The sequence below is a fragment of the Cebus imitator genome, unplaced genomic scaffold, assembly GCF_001604975.1.
Source record: "Cebus imitator isolate Cc_AM_T3 unplaced genomic scaffold, Cebus_imitator-1.0 Scaffold11, whole genome shotgun sequence".
Taxonomy (NCBI): domain Eukaryota; kingdom Metazoa; phylum Chordata; class Mammalia; order Primates; family Cebidae; genus Cebus; species Cebus imitator.
The window spans coordinates 9893543-9914820 of record NW_016107326.1 but is presented as its reverse complement, the minus strand read 5'-3'; the positions used below and the strand labels follow the sequence as shown (position 1 = coordinate 9914820).

General features: G+C 54.3%; 1 protein-coding gene across 7 annotated transcripts in view; it reads right to left on the bottom strand.

Annotated features, from left to right (window-relative positions):
• ZMIZ1 (zinc finger MIZ-type containing 1) overlaps nucleotides 1-21278 on the bottom strand; it is a 244232-nt gene that overhangs the window by 108194 nt on the left and 114760 nt on the right. For all 7 annotated transcript variants that reach the window (XM_037727408.1, XM_017496874.2, XM_017496866.2 and 4 more), the window contains one exon: nucleotides 4163-4271. In XM_037727408.1, coding sequence (XP_037583336.1) covers nucleotides 4163-4222 — 60 coding nt within the window. In that variant the 5' untranslated portion in view covers nucleotides 4223-4271. The remainder of the gene's footprint in view (nucleotides 1-4162; nucleotides 4272-21278) is intronic.

The following is a 21278-nucleotide window of genomic DNA, read 5'->3' as shown; positions in this document are numbered from 1 at the left end:
GCTGGCACTTCGGTGGGAAGACACCGCTGGCACTTCGGTGGGAAGACCCTGCTGGCACTTCGGTGGGAAGACACCGCTGGCACTTTGGTGGGAAGACCCTGCTGGCACTTCGGTGGGAAGACCCTGCTGGCACTTCGGTGGGAAGACCCTGCTGGCACTTTGGCCTTGGTCAAGCCCCTCCCCTCTCTGTGCCCTTGTCACCTACTTCAACCATGAGGTGACTGAAGTGCACAGAGAGACAAAGTGGTCTGGTGAAATAAAAAGGACAGACATGGTCCAAACCCCGTCTCAGTCGCTGAGCCAAGCAGCCCAGGGGACCTGGCTTCACGTCAGATCCCTCATCTGTGAAATGGGGTGGTGACAGCATTCAGGGCTGCTGCGAAGCTGAGAAGCCAAGAGGAACTCATTACAGAGCAGAGCCCAGGTAAAGACTGCTATTGCTATTGAAGCCAGGGCCCGTCCACTGTTCCCTGTTTCTCTTGAGAGCCTCTTGAGGGGAGAAGCAGCCTTCTGGCACAAGGCTGGGCCCCATGGGAAATGACTGAGGAGGAGTTAACTGTCCGAAGGACAGTGTGTCTGCTGTGTAGCCAGCAACGTGGCCACTGCAGAATGGGCCCCAGTGGCACGTGGAGGAAGCGGCCAGGGCAGGGCAGAGCAGGGCGGAGCTTGGCCAGCCAGATGGACCGGGGATGGGAGCACATGTTTGAATCATAGGCAGAGGCCTCCCTAACTGTGGTTGTTACTGGACACTGGTACCCTGTTCCCCACCAGAAAGCCTGCCCATCTCTATAATTCCTCCAAGGAACTGGGCTATATCCAATGGCCACTGAGTCTGCTGGAGCTGGAGCAGGGCATACCAATGCCTTGAAATGATGAATTCATCTTATCAATCCATCTGCCTACCAGTCCATCTGTGAATCAAATGATTCATTCATTCATCCATCTATGCACGTATCCATCCATCCATCCATCCATCCATCCATCCATCTGTCCATCCAAAATGAATCAATTCATCCAGCCGTCTGCTTGCCAACCCACCCATTCATCCATTCACCACTTTATCCACCACTCATCCATCCCTTCATTCATCTACCTATCTACCCATTCATCCAGCAGTTAATTTATCCAGACACCCACCTACCTGTTCATTAATCCATTCATCATCTATACACGCCCAGCCATCTAACTGTCTGCCCATGTCCATCCATCCACTTACATATCCATCTATCAGCCTCCCCTCTCCTCAGCCCACCCAAAATAGTTGGGCCCCACTCTGAGCTGGACGCTATGCTAGACTCTGTGATTGTGAGATGAACATAGCACGTTCTCTGCCCCCAAGCCTGGTGGGAGACTTGATGTATTCCTATAGGGCCCATAGCTCCAGGGAGACAGAGGAAGTTAGGTGAGATAGCTGGGTGCCCAGGAAGTGTCCAAGCTCAAGGATGGGATACAGATGCTCAGAAGGGCTCCTGGGTTCAGGGCAGCTGCTGAGCAGGAATGAGCTGATCTGCAGGGCTCTCAATGTGGGCATGTTGCAGAGAGGGAGCACTGGTCTCCCAGTACCAAGAGGCTGAGAAGGGGCAAAGGCAGCTGAGATAGAGGCTGCAAGGGGACATGGGCAGCAAGGTATAGCGGGCAGGGGTTGATGAATGCCAGCAAAGGCTACAACCAAGGTGAGGGCAGGAAGGGAAGGCTGGTGGAGAGGGGAGGGAACCACAACCCCAGCCAGCCCAAAGCCTGCACGGCCGACACATCCGTCGTCCCAGCGCGTGCAGACATGCTTGCCTTTCCCTTCTGTTTAGGTTATGGGATTCCTGAGAAAACCTAGTCCCCAGCCAGCAAGGCTGCTCTCTAGGGCAGCTGTGAGCAGACAGATGTCAGCATTGAGCTGTGTCTGACGGGAGGTGTGAGAGGAGGGGCATGGAGTATGCAGGGAGTTCTGGATGGCCCAGGGGGCATCTGGGCAGGTTGCTCACACTCACAAACGCGCCACTGTCTGGCTCAAAGGCAGAGCCCTCTGTGTGTGTGCATGTGTGTGCTGGGGCAGGTGGGGAGGGTGGTGCAGGCTCTGGCATGTGCTGGTTGAGTGTGCATTCATTATGATGCCCATTTTATAGATGAAGGGAGGCGAGGCAGCAACTTAAGGCTGCATAGTTCATAAGTGGCGGAATGGTGAGTGAGCTGTATGCCATGCTGTGAGGGGCTTCTGGTGGGCCTCTGCCCAAGATGGACCCAGGGAGGGCCAAGGAAGTGAGGTGCACCCTGATCCCTGGTGATATGGAGCTGGGCACCGAGAGGAAAGAGGCTGAGAGCAGGTCTTACCCCTGGAATGCCTGCCACATGGGGGGCCCAGGCACAGGAGACGTGAGCATCCCACTGGGGGGCACGGTGACTGCCACTTGAGCCGATGGTGGGAGAAATGGGCTGAAAGGCAGAGCTGAGAGAGAGCCCTGCAGAACCCTGAGCAGGAGGGAGGGTGGGGGAGGAGAGAGTCTTGGCGTTTGGTTTCTATTCTGCCACTGTGAGCAGAGGCGCGTAATTGGCGTTTGGAAGAGCTGTTTGGGCTGGGTTCAATCTGTAACAAGTCTTCTTCAATTTCCTCTCTGCAGACCCCACACGGGCTTCAAGATTGCTCTGCTTGATGCTAATGAGAGGACATGCATCCCTCATTCCGGAGGAATAGCCTCAGTTCCACCGGGCAGGCACCTTGGGGAGGCTCCTTCTGGGTCCTGGCCCTCAGGAAGGGAAGGCTGGATGGGGAGGGGCTGTGAGCTCCACCTTGCTGGAGCTGGGGGCCAACAGCCCATGCTGGTTGCCTGAGCTTCCTGTTAAGCTGGTCCAGGCCAGGGGCCCGAGCCCCAGCACTCGCTTCCCTGCCACTGACATACTGAGGACAATGGCCACCACTGCCATTAGCTGATCACCCACCGCACACCAGGGCTGGGCCAGTGCGTCACCTGCAACATCCTCACAGCATCCTATGAGGTAGGCCCCATTTGACACATGAAGAAACTGAGGCTCAGAGAAATGGAGATCTAGCTTGAGATCCCATTGTGGGTCCATAGAAGAGTAAGGACTTGGGTCAAAGTCGTCTGACACCAAAGGCCGTGCCCCTCTGGCTGTACCCCGTCCTTCTGGGAGTGAACAACATTCCTGGGTCTGTGCAGGGAAGCTGCCAGCTTGGGCTGCTAGAGCTGGGCCCCGCGGGTGGGCGCGTCACTCCTGGCCACCGCTGGGGGGCGCCCCTGTGAAAGGTTCCCCGCCTCCCTGCAATTCAAATAGAGGAACTCCTGGGTAGCTCACTTCTTGGGATTGGTATGGGCTTCAGCAGGGTGGGGACGATGGCCCTCTCTGGAATGAGGTCTTCCCAGCACCAGAGGGGCTGAGTGGACTCAGGCTACCCCGTCCCCTCTCTGTACTTGTTTCCTTTCCTGTAAAATGATACAATTTCCTTCTCTTGTGGGATTTTCTTTTCTTTTTTAAAAAACAGAAATGAGGTTGCCCAGGCTGGTCTCAAACTCTTGGCTTCAAGCGATCCTCCTCCCTCAGCCTCCCAAAGCTCTGGGATTACAGGCGTGAGCCCCTGGGCCCAGCCGATAATGGGTTCTTATTTTTAAATAAATTAGTAATTTTTTTTTTTTTTTTTTTTTTGAGATGGGGTCTTGCTATGTTACCCAGACTGGTCTCAAACTCCTGGGCTCAAGCAATCCTACCTTGGCCTCTCAAAGTCCTGGGATTAAAGGCATGAGCTGCCACACTCAGCCTGCGGCTTTTGTTTTTTGTTTTTTTTTTCCTTAAAGAACAACTAGAGCAAAAGAGCAGGGAACTTAGGTGTGGGAGGAAGGTGGTAAAGGGAGATGGTAGTGCCAGGTGCTTCACTGCATCCTTGTACACAAACAGAGCCCAGAGAGGCCACAACACTGGTCCAAAGTCACACAGCTGGGAAGGCTGTGGGAAGGGAAGGGACAGGGCAGCACTGGAACTAAAACCCGGGAATGTGATTCCAGCATCAGGCTGGTCGGTGCCAGCATGCCAACAATGGCCTCACAAGACAGATGGTCAGGAAGCCCTGACATCCACCCCACCAAGCACCCACCAGATGCCTATGCTCTGCCTGCCCCGTCGGCCCCACCCTCGGAGTGTGCCTCACCCCCACACCCACCTGCTTGATGCACTGCAGTCGGTCATTAGTCTGCTGGATGTGCCTGTCCATAGAATTCATTCTGGCCGTTTCGCTGGGTTCTACCCGAGAGCCATGAACGTTGTCCAGCCTGCGAAGAGAATGCAGAGGGTGTCACTGGATCATGCCAGGCCTGCCAACCTTGCACCAGCCTCCCAACTGCCCTCTGGCCACAGTACTGACAGGTTCCAGAGCCCTTTGCTGGGCCCTGTGGGGCCACACCTGGGGTACCCCGCTGGGCTGAGGGCAGGAAGTGCTTCTGGGTGCTTTCCATGTGTGGCACACGTGAGCACTGGGCAGGCATGTCCACCAGGGGGGAAGGAACGGTACAGACAGGTGCGCACATTTCTTTTCTCTCTTTTTTTGTTTTTGAGGCAGAGTTTCACTCTGCCACCAGGCTGGAGTGCACTGGTGCGATCTCGGCTCATTGCAATCTCCGCCTCTCGGGTTCAAGTGATTCTCCTGCCTCAGCATCCTGAGTAGCTGGGATTACAGGTGCCTGCCATCACGCCTGGCTAATTTTTGTACTTTTAGTAGAGATGGGGTTTCACCATGTTGGCCAGGCTGGTCTTGAACTCCTGACCTCAAGTGATCTGCCTGCCTCGGCCTCCCAAAGTGCTGGGATTACAGGTGTGAGTCATTGTGCCCGGCTAGGTACACAGATTTCTGTACGTGCATGTGTGTTTTGGGTGGTGGAAATCCCCCTTGGATTCCTGGTTCAGGGTTTGGTCTGTGTGTGTGTGTGTGTGTGTGTTTGTGTGTGTTCATACATGTGCAGGGGGACCCTCCCATATGACGAGCTTCAGTGCACATGTGCTCTGAGTGCACATCAGGTGGCACCTGCCCTCCCAAATCCCTCAGGCTTTAGAGTTCTTCACAATTTACAAATCACTCACAACTCTTATTTTTTTCACTTTGCCCTCCTGGAAAAGGAGGAGGACGGGAATGAGCACCACACCCATTTTCCAGATAAAGAAACTGAGGGTGAGAGACAGAAAGGGGAAAGGCCAGGGTGGCACCGTGAGTGGTGTCTGAGCCCACACCAGGAGCCAGGATTCCCGACTGCCAGCCTGTGGTTTCCACTGCACAAGGCTGGCAGTGTGAGTGCAGGGATGTCCTGGCACTAGGCTCTCCCATCCTGAAGTGCGGGAGAAGGGAGCGCTCAGGGACACTAATGTGAATGGGACTTTCCTTGGATGACAGAGCTAAGTGGAGGAAGCTCCCTCGGCTGGAGAAAGCCTCAGAGTCCCCAGGCTGCTCCAGGGAGGCCACACAGCAGTGGCAACGATCTAGGTAAAAAGAGGCAGGAATGCACAGCCCTAGTTCACCCACTGCCCAGAGGTCCAGGTCCTTGGGCCAAGGCAGAAGTCTGCCCACTGCCAGCTCGGTTTGCCCTCCCGCCCCCAGTGGACAGTTCAGGCTGCAGAGACCTGGGTCCGACCCAGGGTGCTGGACAGACCTGGGGCCCAGGCCTTCTCTGCTACCCTGCCACACTCCTCACTAACGACACCTCATCTCTGGCCCCGTCCCCCAGGACTTTTCATGTGCTGGACAGCTGCGTCCTCTCCTTTCTTACCCATTCTGTAAGGCTAGGATCATCTGCATGTTACAGATGAGGAAACTGAGGCCGCCAGATGTACCACATCCCCGCAGCTGGTAGAAGTGTAGGTGTGTCTGTCTCTGTCTGCTTTCTACGCATCCTCACTGAGGGAACCAACACCACTGCCTGGGCCCAGCCTTTAGAAGAAAGTCCTGTTCCTCCTTGAATGGCTTTAAAGGATGTGCAGCTCTTGCTACAATTCTTATTGCTCCGTGTGTGTCTGAAAAGGTCATTTGTTTGCATGGTTCAAAAATCAGAAAGTCCACAAAGGTATCCAGTCTTGGGTCCAGGCCCCATCCCCAGTCCCCCGGTGCCCTTCCTAGGAGAACCAGTGCCATCAGTCCCCCTTCCGGAGAGTCTCATCTAGAAGCAAATATCTACACACACTATCCCTTGCCACTTTTTTTTTAAATTATTTTTTGAGAAGGAATCAAGCTCTGTCAACCAGGCTGGAGTGCAGTGGCGAAATCCCGGCTCACTGCAGCCTCTGCCTCCTGGGTTCAGGTGATTCTCCTGCCTCAGCCTCCTGAGTAGCTGGGATTACAGGAGCACGCCACCACGCCCAGCTAATTTTTGTGTTTTTAGTAGAGAGAGGGTTTCACCACGTTGATCAGGCTGGTCTCAAACTCCTGCCCTCGTGATATGCCCGCCTTGGCCTCCCAAAGTGCTGGGATTACAGGTGTGAGCCACCATGCCAGCCTCTGCCACTTTTTAACAAACATAAAACAATGGCATTATCTGGACCTTGCTTTTTTCTCCTCTTAATGATACATCTCCAAGTTTATTCCACATCAAGACATAAGGAACCTTTTCATTTCTTAATAGCTGCACAGTATTCCTAGGCACGATGAAGCATTATTCAATAACATCTGACCAGGTGCTGTTCTAAGGCCTGAGGCCCCAGACAAGGTCCCTCTGCTCAGGGGACTCACACTTCAGCCTGAAACGAGGGACCCTGAAGCTGTTTCCAAATCTTTATCACTGCAGTGCTGCAGGGATAACTTTTCACACTGGCACATCACATGTGTGCGGGTTAGTCTAGAGGACATATCATCAGAAGTGGAGTTGCTGGGTCATCTGGGAATTTGCACGTTTGAGAAGTGCTTTCTGGAGCTCTCCAGCAAGCAAGGAAAAGTGGGGGTTCTGCCCATATTTATTTCTTCCACCCTCACCCTGCCAACGGTCCATTCATCCCATCTGCCACCCACCACACCTGTCACACCTGACGTCCAATTTCTCCACCCATTATTTATCTATCAAAATGCCTGCCTGGGGAAGGAGGAGGGGGTGAGGGAGCACCCACAAAGAAAACTAAAAAAAAAATAAGTAAAAATAATAAACACAAACGCCTGCCTCTTCCCGTCCACCCATCCATTGAAACACCTTTAGTGTCCACTTGCTCATCCGTACATGCTTCCACTCTCCCAAGAAATGCTTTGTAATAACGACACTGTGTGAGGTGCTAGGCTAGACGGATTGGGCATGTGGAGATTAGCATGAAATCATTTTCTTGTGTTCAAAGACCTCTTGGTCCAAGCCCATGTTTACCTACTAGAGGACTACGTGCTGAGCTCTTCCTAGGAGTCAGGTACTGGTCCAGGCATGGCACAGAGAAGAGAAAGTAGTTACATCCCCATTTTAAAGATGAAGAAACCGAGGCTTGGAGGTTACAGCTGGTTGGGTTGGAACCAGCTTTAGAATCCTGACTTTCCCTTTACAATTTTCTCTCTTGAACAGGTCCTGGGGAGGAGGGGCCAGGGTATGTATGTATCCATACAGATATGTGTGTACGTGTTTGTGTGTGTGGTCCGGGTTGGGAGGGGCGTGATCGCGGCAGCTCCACTTGCCACTTCTGTAGGTCCCCCAAGCAGGAGCTGAGTTTGTCCTCCTGAGTTTACTCCCACAGACCCTCAGCCAGCATCCACATGACAAAGGCCCCTGGGGCCAGGGACAAACCATAGTGGGGAAGACAAGGACACAGAGAGCTCCTGCCCAGAGCAGGAGCAAGACAGTGCCACCTTCAGCAAGGCCATCTCAGTTCCTAATGCCAGGCCCCGTCAGAGCCAAAGGACCCTGGTGGTCTCCCAGGCACCATGCGATACCTAGGCGGTGGTGAAGACCTGGGTCCCAATGGATAATACAGCTTTCATAACCAGCTAGGACACAGAGACCCTTCCCACAAAGGCCTGGGCTGGCTCAGCTCCTGGCTGGAGGAGATGTTAGGAAAGTACAAGGAAACCTCACGCCTGAAGGCCTTCCTCCCCCTGTCCGCAGGCTACTGCCCACCAGGACAAAGGGCGATCGGTGGCCCAGGCAGCCAGCAGGGGCCGCTGTAGACAAACCTAAGTGCACTGGGGGCCAGACCTGGGCACTGTGGAGGTGCCAGGTGTGTTCCCAGCCCTTCATCCTCTCTCCCTCCAGTGAGCACCGAGGTGTCCCCAGCCAGGATGGGCTTTGAGTGGGCTTCTCTGGTTTCCTGGCCTTGGTTTCCCCATCTGCAGAACAGGATGCTGCATAGGGGCAACTCAGTGACCTTATAAGGGTCTATCTCTGAAGAGGAGTGTTCCCCTAACATTGTGTCCAGAGGCTGAGCCCTTGGGTCTTGGTAAATGCTTGTTGAATGACAGTGCCCGGAGCCCCAGGCAGGCATAGGTGCTTAGATCCACCCAGCTGGACGGAAAGATTCTGGGAATATTAAGGGCCAACGGTGCTTTCAGGTCCCCTATCTCTACTCCTCTGCTCAGCTGGTTTTATTCTGAGAAGCCTGGGGCCCATCAGTGGTTTGTTCAAGGCCACAGGGCACCAGGCACTTGAACCTGGGAGGCGGAGGTTTCAGTGAGCTGAAATCATGCCACTACACTCCAGTCTGGGCCACAGAGTGAGACTGTCTCAAAAATCAATCAATAAATAAAAGAACAAATGGCCAGCTGATTACAGAGGCCCCTCCAGGTGAGGTGACATTTTTAAAATATTGAGGTCAGTGATGCAAGACTGGGGTTACTAACCCCAGGAATGGAGGAGACTGGGGGCTCTAGTCTCCGCAGTAAAGGGGTCAAAGGTCTAGAGGGCAAGGGGTCCCAGGCATAAAGAGAGGAAGGGTGGGCTGAGCGAGGTGTGCAAGAGACAGCTTGCTGAGGGGCAGGCTCAGACCCTCCATTTGCTCTATACCTGCCATGTTCAGGCACCAGGCCAGGCCCTGTGCAGTGCTGATTTTCTTCATCCTTAAAAGGCTCAGAGAGGTGAAGCAAATTGCCCGAGGTGACACAGTCAGAAAGCTGCTGGGCTGAGATTCCGCCTTTCCAACTGTTAATGTGCTGTTCTTTCCACTCCCCATGACTGGCGGTCAGGACCTCCTGGTAGTTCTCCGCCTCGGGCTGTGACTGGGCCCAAAGAGATGCCCTCCTTATTCCACCCAATCTGCCCAAATCCAGTCACCTGCGCCACTGGGCTCCCGACACACTGGCCGGCTTTGGGAGGTGGCATGCACCTCGTGGCCAGCAGAGGTCGCCCTTCGCCACAGGAGCGCCTCTCGGCTGGGCTGCTGCCTCTGCCTCCGGACGCCTGGACTCCTTTAAGCCTTTACAAGTCGCTACAAATCCTCTGTGCCTGCAGCTCTAGAGCCCCCGAGGCCCGGCTCCTGCCCAACAGATCACTGTCAGTCTGGCCCGGGTGCACCCCTGGCCTCAGCCCTTTCTACTGCCCCTGAATTGGGGGTGGGACCAAGCAGACCACCCCCGTCCTGGCTCAGGACCCCCATCTCCTGGTTGGAGCAGCCAGGAGCCATGCAAAGCTAATCAGCATGGGAGATCAGGACTCTGCTCTGCTGTTGAATAGGGCAGAGCCCTGGACCTCCGTTTCGCTGCCTGCAAAGCACAGGATTCGGCTGGCCAGCCGTTGGCAGCCTGTCAAATGCCAGCCTCTTAGGATTCCCCAAGAGGAGATCCGGCTGTTCGGAAAACTCCACCCCCACAAGAGGAGAATGCCTGCCTTTGAAGCTGCAAAGCCTGTCCCAAGGCAGGTCCGTGGGGAGGTCCAGGGCCGTTCTTCCAGGGCAGCCCAAGGCCACGACACTGCCCCTTCCGCAGCTGTGAGCTTCACCTCGTACCTTACGCTTGGCTGGCCTTAGCTTGGCAAACGGAAGTTTTTGGATGGTGACATGGGGTCAGCTCGGTCTTCCCAATTCCCATGGGGCATCTTTCAGGACGAAGCTTCCATTTACACTTCTTCCCACCCAGCAAAGCGAGGGTGTCTACCCTAGGCGGCGCCTAGTCTAGAAGACCTGCTCAAAAAAAGTTAGCCGTTATTATGCACATAGGGTTGCTCAAAGAATAGACTCCTGAGAACTGAAAAGGCCTGGGAACACCCGCCTCGTGCCTTCAGGCAGCAGGATGGGAGGCAGAGGTGGGGAGAGGAAGAGGACAGGAGGGCACCGTGAGCGGAGCTGGGCTGGAGACCCTCTGGCAGGTCCAGGTAGGGCCCTGGATATCTCTGGGTTGGCAAGTCAGCAAGGAGAGAAGCATCTCTTCTGTCTCAGCAGCTGGGGGAGGCAAACAGCCCTCAACGGGCTCCTCCCTGGACACGGGGATGAGGTGCTCCTAGCTGCCTCATAGAAATGTGGAGCTCCACAGGCAGCTGGCTCCCAAGGGTGGCAGCCAACCGAACAGTCAGCTGTCCGGACACAAGTGTTTTATTTCCCATCTTTGAGGCCTCACTAGTTTATCAGTCCACATAATGCCCAGAGCGCCAGGCGTTTGCACAGCACACACGTGTGCGTAGGCACACACATACGTGCCCCCTTGCACACTTCACAGCAGGTATGTGCACGTGCTGGATGCCAGCAGAGGCACTTTAGCACACACATCTCATGACAGCTTGCACAGGCAAGTGGGGGGTCCCCGAGGAGCTGTGTGAGCAGTGGTGTGCAGAAATGATTCAATCACCGTGCACATCTGCAGCTCAGGTCCCCTGGGGCAAGCGGTGCCAGTGGCAGGAGTGGAAGGCTCTGCCTACAGCCTGAGAGCAGAAGCTGCGTTCCAAGACAACACGGCCAGGACGGAGAGCCGAGGGGGCCAGGACATCCGAGGCAGACCCTCTACCAGCCTCAGAATACCAGAAGGACGGATATCAAGAGCCCTGGGCTCAGCAGTGACCTGCCAACCTGTGTGTGCCAGCATCAGTCGGGATCCTCCTCAGCCTGGCCCCAGCCCCTGCCACTCCCAGGACATCCCTCATCACCAGGGTGGGGCTGCTCCCTGCCTCCCGGAGTGCTCTCAAGATCACACCTCCATGCCTTTGCCTCTGCCTGGCCACCTCCCACCCATCAGGGTCTGGCTCAACTGTCACTCTCTTTCTTGGTTTCCACTCCTATCCCCCATGTCCCTGTCACACACCCCCATCTCAGTGGCACTGGATTAGGGCTGAGTCTTTGCATGTGTCTCTCCATCAGCTGCAATGTCTTCCGGTTACAGATCCCTTAGCCTAGCCCAGGGCTCGGTACCCAGCAGGTGCTCACTAGATGGGTGAACAGGCAGGTGTGCGCATGGTTACTGCTGGGTATACATGAGACCCAGGGTGGTGAGAGCTGAAAGATCCATGACTCAGCCGGAATCCAAAGATCCTGGGACTCAGAGAGACGCTGGTCACCCTGTCAAGGGCTCCAAATGAGAGATAAAAGCACCACAGGTGGAACAAAGATGACTTTAGAAGGTCCATGGACAAACCTTTTACATTTTCATAGTGAAGTTTTTGGACTGATGAGCTCATGAATATTATTATTTTGGATGCAGTTAAATTAGGTAGCGATAGCAGACCTAAGTGAATTAAAGAATCATTTGAAACAGTATGAATGGGATGAAACTGACTAAGGTTAGGCAAGTGCTGATGTAGACCGATGCCTTCCTCAACTTACAGCGTAATGAGTGGAGGCTCAGGGAGGTGTGGGAGCTTCCTGTGGTCACGTCACAGGTGGCCCATCCATTCCCAACCCTCAGTAGCCTGCCCCAGGCACGCAGGCTGGATGCAGAGAGAGAGGGTGGTGGCGAAGCAAGGACAGTGGCGTGGAGGGTGACTTTGTGCCTACCTCAGGGAAGTCAGAAAGAAGGGCAGAGAGACAGGGGACGAGACGGGGAGAGGGATGGAAGAGGCAGCTCCGGGCAGCTGCACAGGGCCAGCTGCTTCCTCTCTTAGCAGGACAACTGGAGCAGGCCCTTGGGCCTGCCTGAGTCACTGCACAGGGCGGGGCCCCTGGGTAGGCGGTGGTCCCGAGAGCCAGACCTCCTGGCTGTGAGGCTGCGGGAGGCCGCTCCACCTTCCTGAGCCTGAGTCGTCATCTGTCAAACAGGAAAGTGCATCTCGTCCTACCCCCACTGTGTTGAGGAGCTGAGCAAATGAAAACTTAGGGGACAGTGTTTCAAAAAGTAAAATTCTGCATTCGGACCACAGCTCTTCAGAATTCAGTCCCTCCTTCCTCAACCAGGGCAGGGCTCCTGTGCCAAGGCTTGACACGGCTCCATGCTGCCTGACCACAGATGCTTTGGCTTGGCACTAAAAGCTTCCGGAAGGGTGGACCCACTTCTCTCCATGATCCAATCTCCCAACACCCATCCTTGTTCAGGGGCACACCCACTGTCGATGCTAGCTAATGGGATAACACAATGCAGTCTTGGTATTTCAGGGCGGGGGCTTCATGAGGGTCAGCCCCACATGGCTATGCCGAACAACCTGCCCTGGGACACAGAATTTGATCCAGGAGTGACAGTTTCCTGGGAAACACTCAGAGGTGTGGCCCTGAGAAAGGGGCCTGCCCACTGACCCCACCCACACTGGGCTGGGATCCCAGCTGCATTTGGCGTGCCCTGTCTTTCTGGGCACATGACACCTTAGAGGGTCTAGGCCATGCCCTTGAGGCCAAACCCTCCTGCCATCCTCTGGCCATACTCCAAATCCCTGACCTTACAGTGAACTTCTCTGACAGCTTCTCTTCCCAAGAGGCAAAGGAGGGCTGGATTCAGCTCTGGAGAAGTCCCTTTGGGCTTTCTTAACGCCGAAGGAGGCCAGGCCCCTACATTTTGTTTCCTCAGAGTGGAAAGAGGTACCCAACAACTATCGAACCTATATGTGCTAAACACTAGGTTCTCTACGTCTTATCAGTTAAGCCGCGAAACTCTACCATGCTGTTCCAATTATTATTACAGCACTACAGATGAAGAAACTGAGCCTCTGAGAGGTCCAATGACTTGCTCAGGGTCACACTACCGACAAATGCCAGTATTTCAACCCACGTCTGATTACAAAGCCCATGTTTTCCTGTATCATGTTTTCCATGGGAACATGGCAGATTTCTCTCAACTAGACACTGCCTTCCCCAGCCCCACCTCCCCTGAGTGAGAGGAAGGGGATTGTGCTGCTGTGGAGTGCTGAGGATGATGCAGACAGGGAGTCGCGGGCCTGTCCAGTGCTGGGCCCAGGCCACAAGCCTCTGCAGGACAGCAGTGCTCATGCAGTGGCCCTGTCCTGGCTCTGCCTGGAGGCTCTTATCTATAGCTCCAAAGGCTTAGATGCTATGAAGTGGGGAAGAGGGGGTGGGAACAGTTACCCAAGGGTCTTTGGAGGATATGGGGAAGGATGTGACCGTAGACAGAGGTAGGACCCCCCGACCACCAGCTGGTGCCCTCTAGAAGGCTGTAAATACCTAGCAGATGTTCTTACACCCTGGCTCCAGGGATGAGGAGGTATTCTCCACTGTCCCCTCCATACCCCCAGCTCCCCAAGGCTCCAAATCCCACCTGGCATTCTGCAGGAGCTTCAATAGATGGCATCCCCCAGGGAGAGTCAGATAGAACTAGATCAACCCTTAAGGACCAGCTGACATAGGGATGGTAATGCTGGTATGCAGGAGGTGGAGGTGGCATCCACACCACCCCCCCCCCACCTCCCACACCGATAAGAGGCATGGCTAATCAATCACTGCATTCTTTCCAGTGAGTCCAGGCATGCCCAGTCAATCCTCCACACACACTTCTGCACAGCCACCATTAACCACCTGGTACTAACACATGAGATGAAGTCTTCCAGGTGGTCTATTTTTGAAAGAGCAGCAAACAGAGGCCCAAAGCAGGGAGGGCTTAGCTTGAGGCCACCAAGCAGAACCACACGCAAACTTTCCGTTTCCTGACTCTGCTCTTTCTCCTAAACTGAGAGTCACAGCGGGTTCTTTTCAAGCTAAGAGCCTCTATGGACAGTGAGCCAATTTCAAGCAACCTTATATCACAGTCTCATCTGCAAACAAGTACCATTCCAGTTTGCAGATGAGTTAAGTTGAGGCTCAGAGTGGGTAGGTGATTTCTACCTAGCCACACAGGAAGGTGTGGGTGAGCCAGGGCAATGACTACTCCTCCTGAGCCTCTGCGTGTACTCCTTTAGTTAGCTGCTCTTCACTCGGTATATATATATTTTTAATTTCTAACAAAAACAAAAAATTGGGGAAATGGAATCAGTAGGCAGACATTTGAGCCAAAACTGGTAGAAGGAAAAACAGTGAACAGTCCTCACGACTTAGATCTGGAAGTGATCTGGGCGTCTGCTCAGGCCTATCCTAACATTTACCAATGAGGAAACTGAGGCCTGGGGCAGGACGGGTAGAGCAGAGACTTGAAGGTACCACTGTGGATGAGAGGCGGGGCCAGGGCCCACAACAAGGCCTCAGGAGCCCCGGCTGCCCTGAGCTTCTCAGCTGTCTCTGCCCCAACCACCTCCAGTCCACCCCTGCTGATGCCTGCCCAGGCCAGCCCTGCGGTCAGCCCACAGACAGCTCAAACGGGCCTGCCCTGGGGAGTTCCAAGCTGCCTTGGGTGTGGGGGTGGGGTAGGACAGGGTGCTCATGCCAAGTATGCTGGGAACAAGAGCTTGGCTCTTACTGGGAAGCGGCTATGGCTCCTGCAGCAGCCCCGGGCCGCCCCCATGGCTCCCTGCGGAGATTTCCAGCGCCCCTAGATCTGGGGATAGGAGCTGAGCTGGGGCTGGCACACTCTCCAGAAAGCCTACAGCTTGGGAGGGGTGGGCAGCTGGGTCTGGCCCCATCCTCATTCAGGGGAGTCTCTGGGTGTGGGGCTACTCAGCGGACTGAGCCACCTCGGCCCAAGAGTAGAGAGCCTTCATTCCTGGAATCCTCCAAGCACAGGCTGGGTACCCCACAGGCAGCCTGAAAACATGCCTCCTGGCTGCCTGCTGAAAGCCAACAGAGATAAAAATCATGCTAGGTGCTCCAAAGCTGCCTGGTGACTTGACACTCTAATGTGCACAGCACTCTACAGTTTACAAAGCACTTTGGTGTCAGAGCCTCACGAGTTGACCCGTGTTTCACCTCGTCTTAGATGGGCATTATAGCTGAGTGGTTAAGGACACCAAGCTGCCTCAGTTCTGATGTCCCACGTTCAAGTATCCTGGCTCTGATACTCGCTGGCTTCGGTGCCCTGGGGCACAGTGCTGGCCTGAGTATGCCTCAGGTCCCTCATCTATTCATAGTAACAACAGTCATTGTAACTGCACACCTGCATAGGCTCTGTGCTGATTTACTGGTTAGTGACTAGGAAACTTAGCCCAGCCCTGAGCAGGTGAGCATTCACTCTGCAGAGTGCCCTGGTGGGTCTCATCAGCTCCATCACAGGCAGGAGGAAGCTGGAGCCAGAGGCTTGGGTGCTTTCACTGGGGAGTTAAATCCCACCACTCCACGGGCCCTCTGGGAACCGAACTATGGCTCAACAGGGTGCCTTGGAAGTCGTGAGTGGCTGCAGGTGAGAGGGAGGCAGGGGTCTCATGCCATTAGCCAGAATGCCAGGTAGAGGAGCTGGAGGGACTCTCTTCTAGTGGCAAAGGACAGTCACGAATGTTCCAGAGGGAAGGATGGATGAGGATGGGAGCTTTCGGACAAGTGAGCTCCTCCAGCAGTGGCCTGGATGCCCAAGCGGAGTCTGCCTGGGTGGGCACTGTTTCTAGTAAAGACGGGAGACCAGAGAGAAGCCACGCTGGGTTCCGGTGGTTGGGACACCCCAGATGGCTCTGCCCAGATCTGTTCCTCGGAAACCAGGTCCCAGGAGGTGCTCCTGAGCAAAGGAATCCCTGGTTAGATGAGTTGGGGAAGGCTGCATCTTCTGTCCTCCCCTGGGAGATCGCAAAATCGCGCTCACACGGGAAGGGCCTTACAAAATCTGGCTTCTCCCAGCCTTACTGGATTGCAAAAATGCTTTTCTCACTAAACGCATTTTAAAATCCTACAGAACTAGTTTTCCCCAGGACTTGCTTTGAGAAACACCAACCTAGAGGGAGTGGCCCCAGGGTGGAGAGGCTGGAGGAGAGGCGGAGAAGAGGCAGGGAGAGCCCGCTGGCCGGTGGAGAGGCTGGGGGAGGGGAGGTTCTGAGGTGGGGGACGGGAGGAGGATTCCTAGCTCCACGCTGGGCTCTGGCCACAAAGGTGTGACCAGAAACAAAAGTGTCTGTGGGAAGCGAAGCCACAGAAAGATCTGAATCCTGGATTCTGAATCCAGTATCATGTCTAGCTTCATGAAAGCCATTGCCACCTTGGATACACCCAACCAGCCAGGAGCCTGCCTGAAGGTCCTCTGGGCTCCCACCCTCAGCAAGACTGGCCCGGTGGGAAGAGCGGCCCAGAACACTTCCTGGAAGGGCAAAGGCCAGAGCAGGAAGGTCACATGAGCTGCCTGAGGAGGAGATGACCCTGCCCTGTCCCACTCAAGCAATGACTGTAGCCGGAGGGACAGGAGCCAGGGTGCATGCAGGCCCAGGTTGCCCCGGCAGCAGGCAGGATTCTCTACCTGAAGGCCTAGAGGTGGGTGGCCCTCCTGAAGTCACCTGACATCTCCATTCATAATTCTGAATGGTAACGAGACCAACAGGTGTGTCCTTCATTATGTACCGTGCCAGGAAGTGTATTTGGTATTCTATATGAATTCTTTTTATAACAACATAGCCAAAGGTTATATTGAGTCAAATGAATGAGTGGCAGCACCTACGGATGGGAACACTGAGGTTGAAAACAATTAAGGAATTTGCCCAAGGTCAGAAGACGGCAAAACTGAGATCCAAACCCAGATAACCGAGCTAACTCCACACCATTCTGGGGCTGGGGACCAGGGAAGCTGCGCGGCAGACTGCCTGACTCCTGGCTGTGCGCGGCGGGGTGGGGGAAGCCCCTCGGTTCATTCATTCTCCAGGCACTGCTCTGGGTCAGCTCTGCACCGGCTGTGCCCAGCCCAGGAGAGACACAGGACACAAGGTGTCCCCTCAGGGGGCTCCTGGCCTGAGGGTCCCAAGCATGCCAACACGTGTACTGCACTGTGGACACACGGTTGGCCTCTCTGTGCCCATTTCCTCAGTCCCAGAAGGAAGGGGCTGATCAAGATGTCACTGGTTTCTCCCTGCACCCCAAACCTCTGAGGATGACTGGGGTGCGCTGAGCTTTCTGGGAGCTCACTTGCTGTACGAGGCCCCTTCACATACGCCATCTCATGGAATTCTCACTCCAACTCGGCAAAGTGGGCACCACAGCTCAGACTTCACAGAAGAGGAAACTGAGGCCCAAAGAGGTTACACAGCTTGCCCAAGGTCACACAGCCAGGCACAAGGTTGCTGGGACTGGAGCTTGGCTTTAGCTCATTTCGAGGGTCCCAGCCTAATCACACAGGTACACTGGCAGTGTCCACCGGGCTAGAGCCAGGCACAGGAGAGGGGATTTCTGCTTGGGCCGGGCCATATTGTGGTGTGACTACAGTGCACAGACCTGGACTCCCTGGCCTTGGTGAAGGGGGGACTGGGTGAGACGATTTCTAAGGCATCTTCTAGCTTTAACGCTCTTGTAGGAGGCTGGGGGAAGAAAGCAGTAGACAAAAAGAGTAAGATGACATCTCTGACTTCCAGAAGCCTAAAATCCAGGTGAGGGCAGACAAGCAGTACCAACCTCTGTACTGCTGGGAGTGCCCACCAGAGGGCTAGGGCCAGGAGGGGTGGCTTCCTGGAGGAGAGGTAGAGCCAGGTGCCAAGGGCCAAGGGGTCATGGCCTCCAGCAGGGGCAGGGTGGCTGGGCAGATGGTTAAGAGAGTGGGCAGGGAAAGCCTGTTCTTATTTTGGAAATAAAACCACATGCTCAGTGCCCCTTTGACCAGTCAGCCTGGCAGGTGGCATGGGGGTCCTTCTTAAGGGAGAAGGTATTGAAATGGTGCAGGACTGTCACCATTCATCTGCTTTTTAATTAACTCACCCTGCTGCCTTAAGTGATTCCCTGCTCACGCTCATTCTTTTGAAAATTCCAAAGTGCTATTTCTGACCTGTGATTTACTATTGCTGTACGTCTCTATAAGCAGTGTTTTAGCTTAAGTGGCAGTTGCATATTAATTACAAAGTTAATTATGTGCTGTGTAATCATGCTGTAATTCATTAGTTTACTCTATACTCTGAGAGCCTCATGCTAATAGCGAGATCTGACAGGGTTTCTGGAATCAACAAGAAAGACCCGCTGGAAATCCCAAACAGGGCTGAAAAACACTGGAGACCCCAAGCCCCTTCCCGCCCAGGGCTTCTAGCAGGCACACAGTCTGGGACACGAGAGTCTGTGGGGGATGGTGAAAAACCCAGGTGGGTCATATTTTTCCCCCATGGAAGTGCAGGGACAGGAAGAGAATTTGTTTAAAATTACTTACGGAACAGAGAGTCACTTTGAGGTGAAAAATTAACTGCTCAGATCACCCAAAGTGGCCCTGAGAGCACAGATCACGGGGCAGCCCAGGGAAGGCCTTGGACAGGACCCAGGGCCAGGTAGTTGTTCAAATGGGAAGACCCAGGCCAAAGGGCGTGGGTGGTGGCTGTGTGTCTGGGGTTTGGACGGAAGTCTCTTCACAGCCTTTCTCTCCTCTACAGCATCCTCAAAACCATCTAAGGACCCGAAAGTGAACACTGGACATATTTCACTCTCCCTTCTCCTGTTTGTAACTCTTGGAGTCATCGGGCCTGGCTTTGACGCCTCTCCACTCCTCAGACAGCCTCGAAACCTTCTGACCCAGGTGAGGGCTCCCAGTCTCCCTGCACAGGGAGCCGATGACGGACAGAAACGGACACAGACACTGCCCAAATCTTGACTGCTCTGGGGTTATTCCAGGGGATTCTTTTTTAAACTATCTCTTCCAAGGTCCAGTGTTGTCAGCCGCTGAAGAATCATCCACGATCCTCCAATGGCATTTAAAAGTCAAAGTGAGTAAAGACAGACCTGCCCCAAAAAGTCTCCCTTCACCCCCAACTCTGCAAATCTGTGGATCAAATTTCAAGCCTTGTTGAGGGAGGAGAAGATACAAAGGCTGTGACCTACCCCGGACATAGCGATCTGGTGGCGGAGACCCTCTGCTTTCCAAATATAAACCTGCTTGTTTTATTTCTGCTGACAGCTGAACGAGGAAAAAAAAAAAAAGATGTAGAAGTCCTTTCCCTTCTGGCTCCAGTCAACAATCGGAGAGAAGGACTTGGAGCCCCAGCTGGCATGGGAGGAGGATAAATAAGAAAAAACAAAACATGTCCTTGTGCTACAGTGGAATGTTTTAGAAAGAGGTGAAAAGCACAAGGTCGGGGCAGATTTCATTTTCTATCATTTCAGCAGGCTCCGGGAGAAGGCAAGATGCTGCCGACTCGACAGTTTTGGGGCGAACCCGTTTTGGAGGGAACTCATTTTGGGGGGGGGCGTCTTAGCAGCTAAAGTGCTGTGGTTTCGTTTCCTGAGAGCACGCCGGTTTCCCTGGCAACAGAGAAGTCCAGCCTCCAAAGTTCTGATGGGAAACCAAGGCTTGGCCTGGGATGGCTCCTGACCGTTACCCACAGCCAAGGCTTCACTGTCCTGCTCGCTTGGGCAGTGAGTCGGGTAGGAGAGGTGCAAAAATGTTGGCTCTGCAAAAATATGGGCACTGGTCCCTGTCTTTCCCGCCTGCACTTGTGCAAGCAGCTACTCATCCCCAGATTCATCACTTTTCAGGGCTTTATGGCTGAGCAGGTAAAAATCCAGGAACAGCTTGGAAACAAGCCTTCATTTGACAGCAGCTGAAGACCCTGAGGAGTAAGGGCTCAGGGGTGGGCAGCAATGGACCAGCAAGGGCTGGGCTTCATGTAGAGCGCACTTTGGCCCTTGTGCAGCTGGCACAGGGAAGCTGGATCAGAGGATCAGGTTGGGATTTCTAAAGTCCTCTCTCCCTCCATCCACACTCGCTCACACAGCTCCACTGGCACCTCCTAGACTTAGAACCCATCTTCCCAGAGAGAAAGATTGAAAGGTCTGGCCTGGAAAGATGCAGTCGGTGCATCAGGAGGGGAGGGAAGAGGGGTGAGTGAGAGTCATCGAGGAGAGGAGGCAGAGAGCGGGCTGGCGACTGCATTTGAATGGCACTTATCCGGGCGCCTCTGGGACCTGTGCTAAGTGCTCCACACACATTATCTCATTTAATTCGTTCTCCAGCTGCCCGGCGAGGCAGGCACAAGTATCCCTCGGTGGGGAGAATTGAGGGGTTAAGTGACGTGCCCAAGGCCACCCAGTCAGTGCATGGCAGAGCAGTGAGTCACACCTGCCCGTCTCCAAGGCCTGTTCTCACGCTCACAGCTCACAATGCTGCGTGTGCACATTGGGAGGGGGGTAGAAGGAGAGACAGGGGCAGAGAAAGCCACTCTGGTCAGCGGTTCCTTTCCCTGGTTTTGAAAGGAAGACAGAGATTCCTGGAAGCCTCCCCTCTGCTCCCCTCCTCAGAACCTCCCCTTTTCTTCTAAACAATCCGCACTCTGTCCTCCCACAGGAAGACAGGCCATGGAGCAGAGCCACCTGGAGACTGAGCCAGAGGCCCTGTGCAGAATCCCACCTCAAGGCAGAGGCAATGCTGGCCAGCATTTCCTGAGGGTCTGATATTGCACCCTTCACCTCCTTTTAACAACCTTGTGAAGTAGACAGGAATAATCTCTTTTCCTGAGGAGGCACTGGAGGCTAGGAGAGTGTCATGAGTATGTCCAAGTTCAAGTAGCCAGTACGAGGCAGAGCTGGGATTCTGGCCCTGGTCTGACCTCAAAACCCAACCCTGAACTGACGACGATGATGATGATGATGATGGATTCGAGGCTGACCCCGTGCCTTCCTGAGCTCTTCCTATGTGCTCTGCCCTGCTTGAAGCACTCAGCATGTATTGATTTGTTTTATTCTCTCAACCATCCTATGTAGTACACACTACAATTAGCTCCATTTCACAGAGAGAACAGACACAGCTTTGAAAGCAACACAGCCAAGGGCATTGCTAGTAAGTCACAGAGCCAAGGTTCGAACCCAGCCAGGCAGACTCCAGAGCTCTCACTCGTAACCCACATAACACACTCTTTCTCCAACCATGGGGATACGCTGCCTCCCAGCCTTGCATCCTTTATTCTAGACGGTTCTGGAACCCTGTTAAGGCAGGCAGCAGTGTGGAGGCC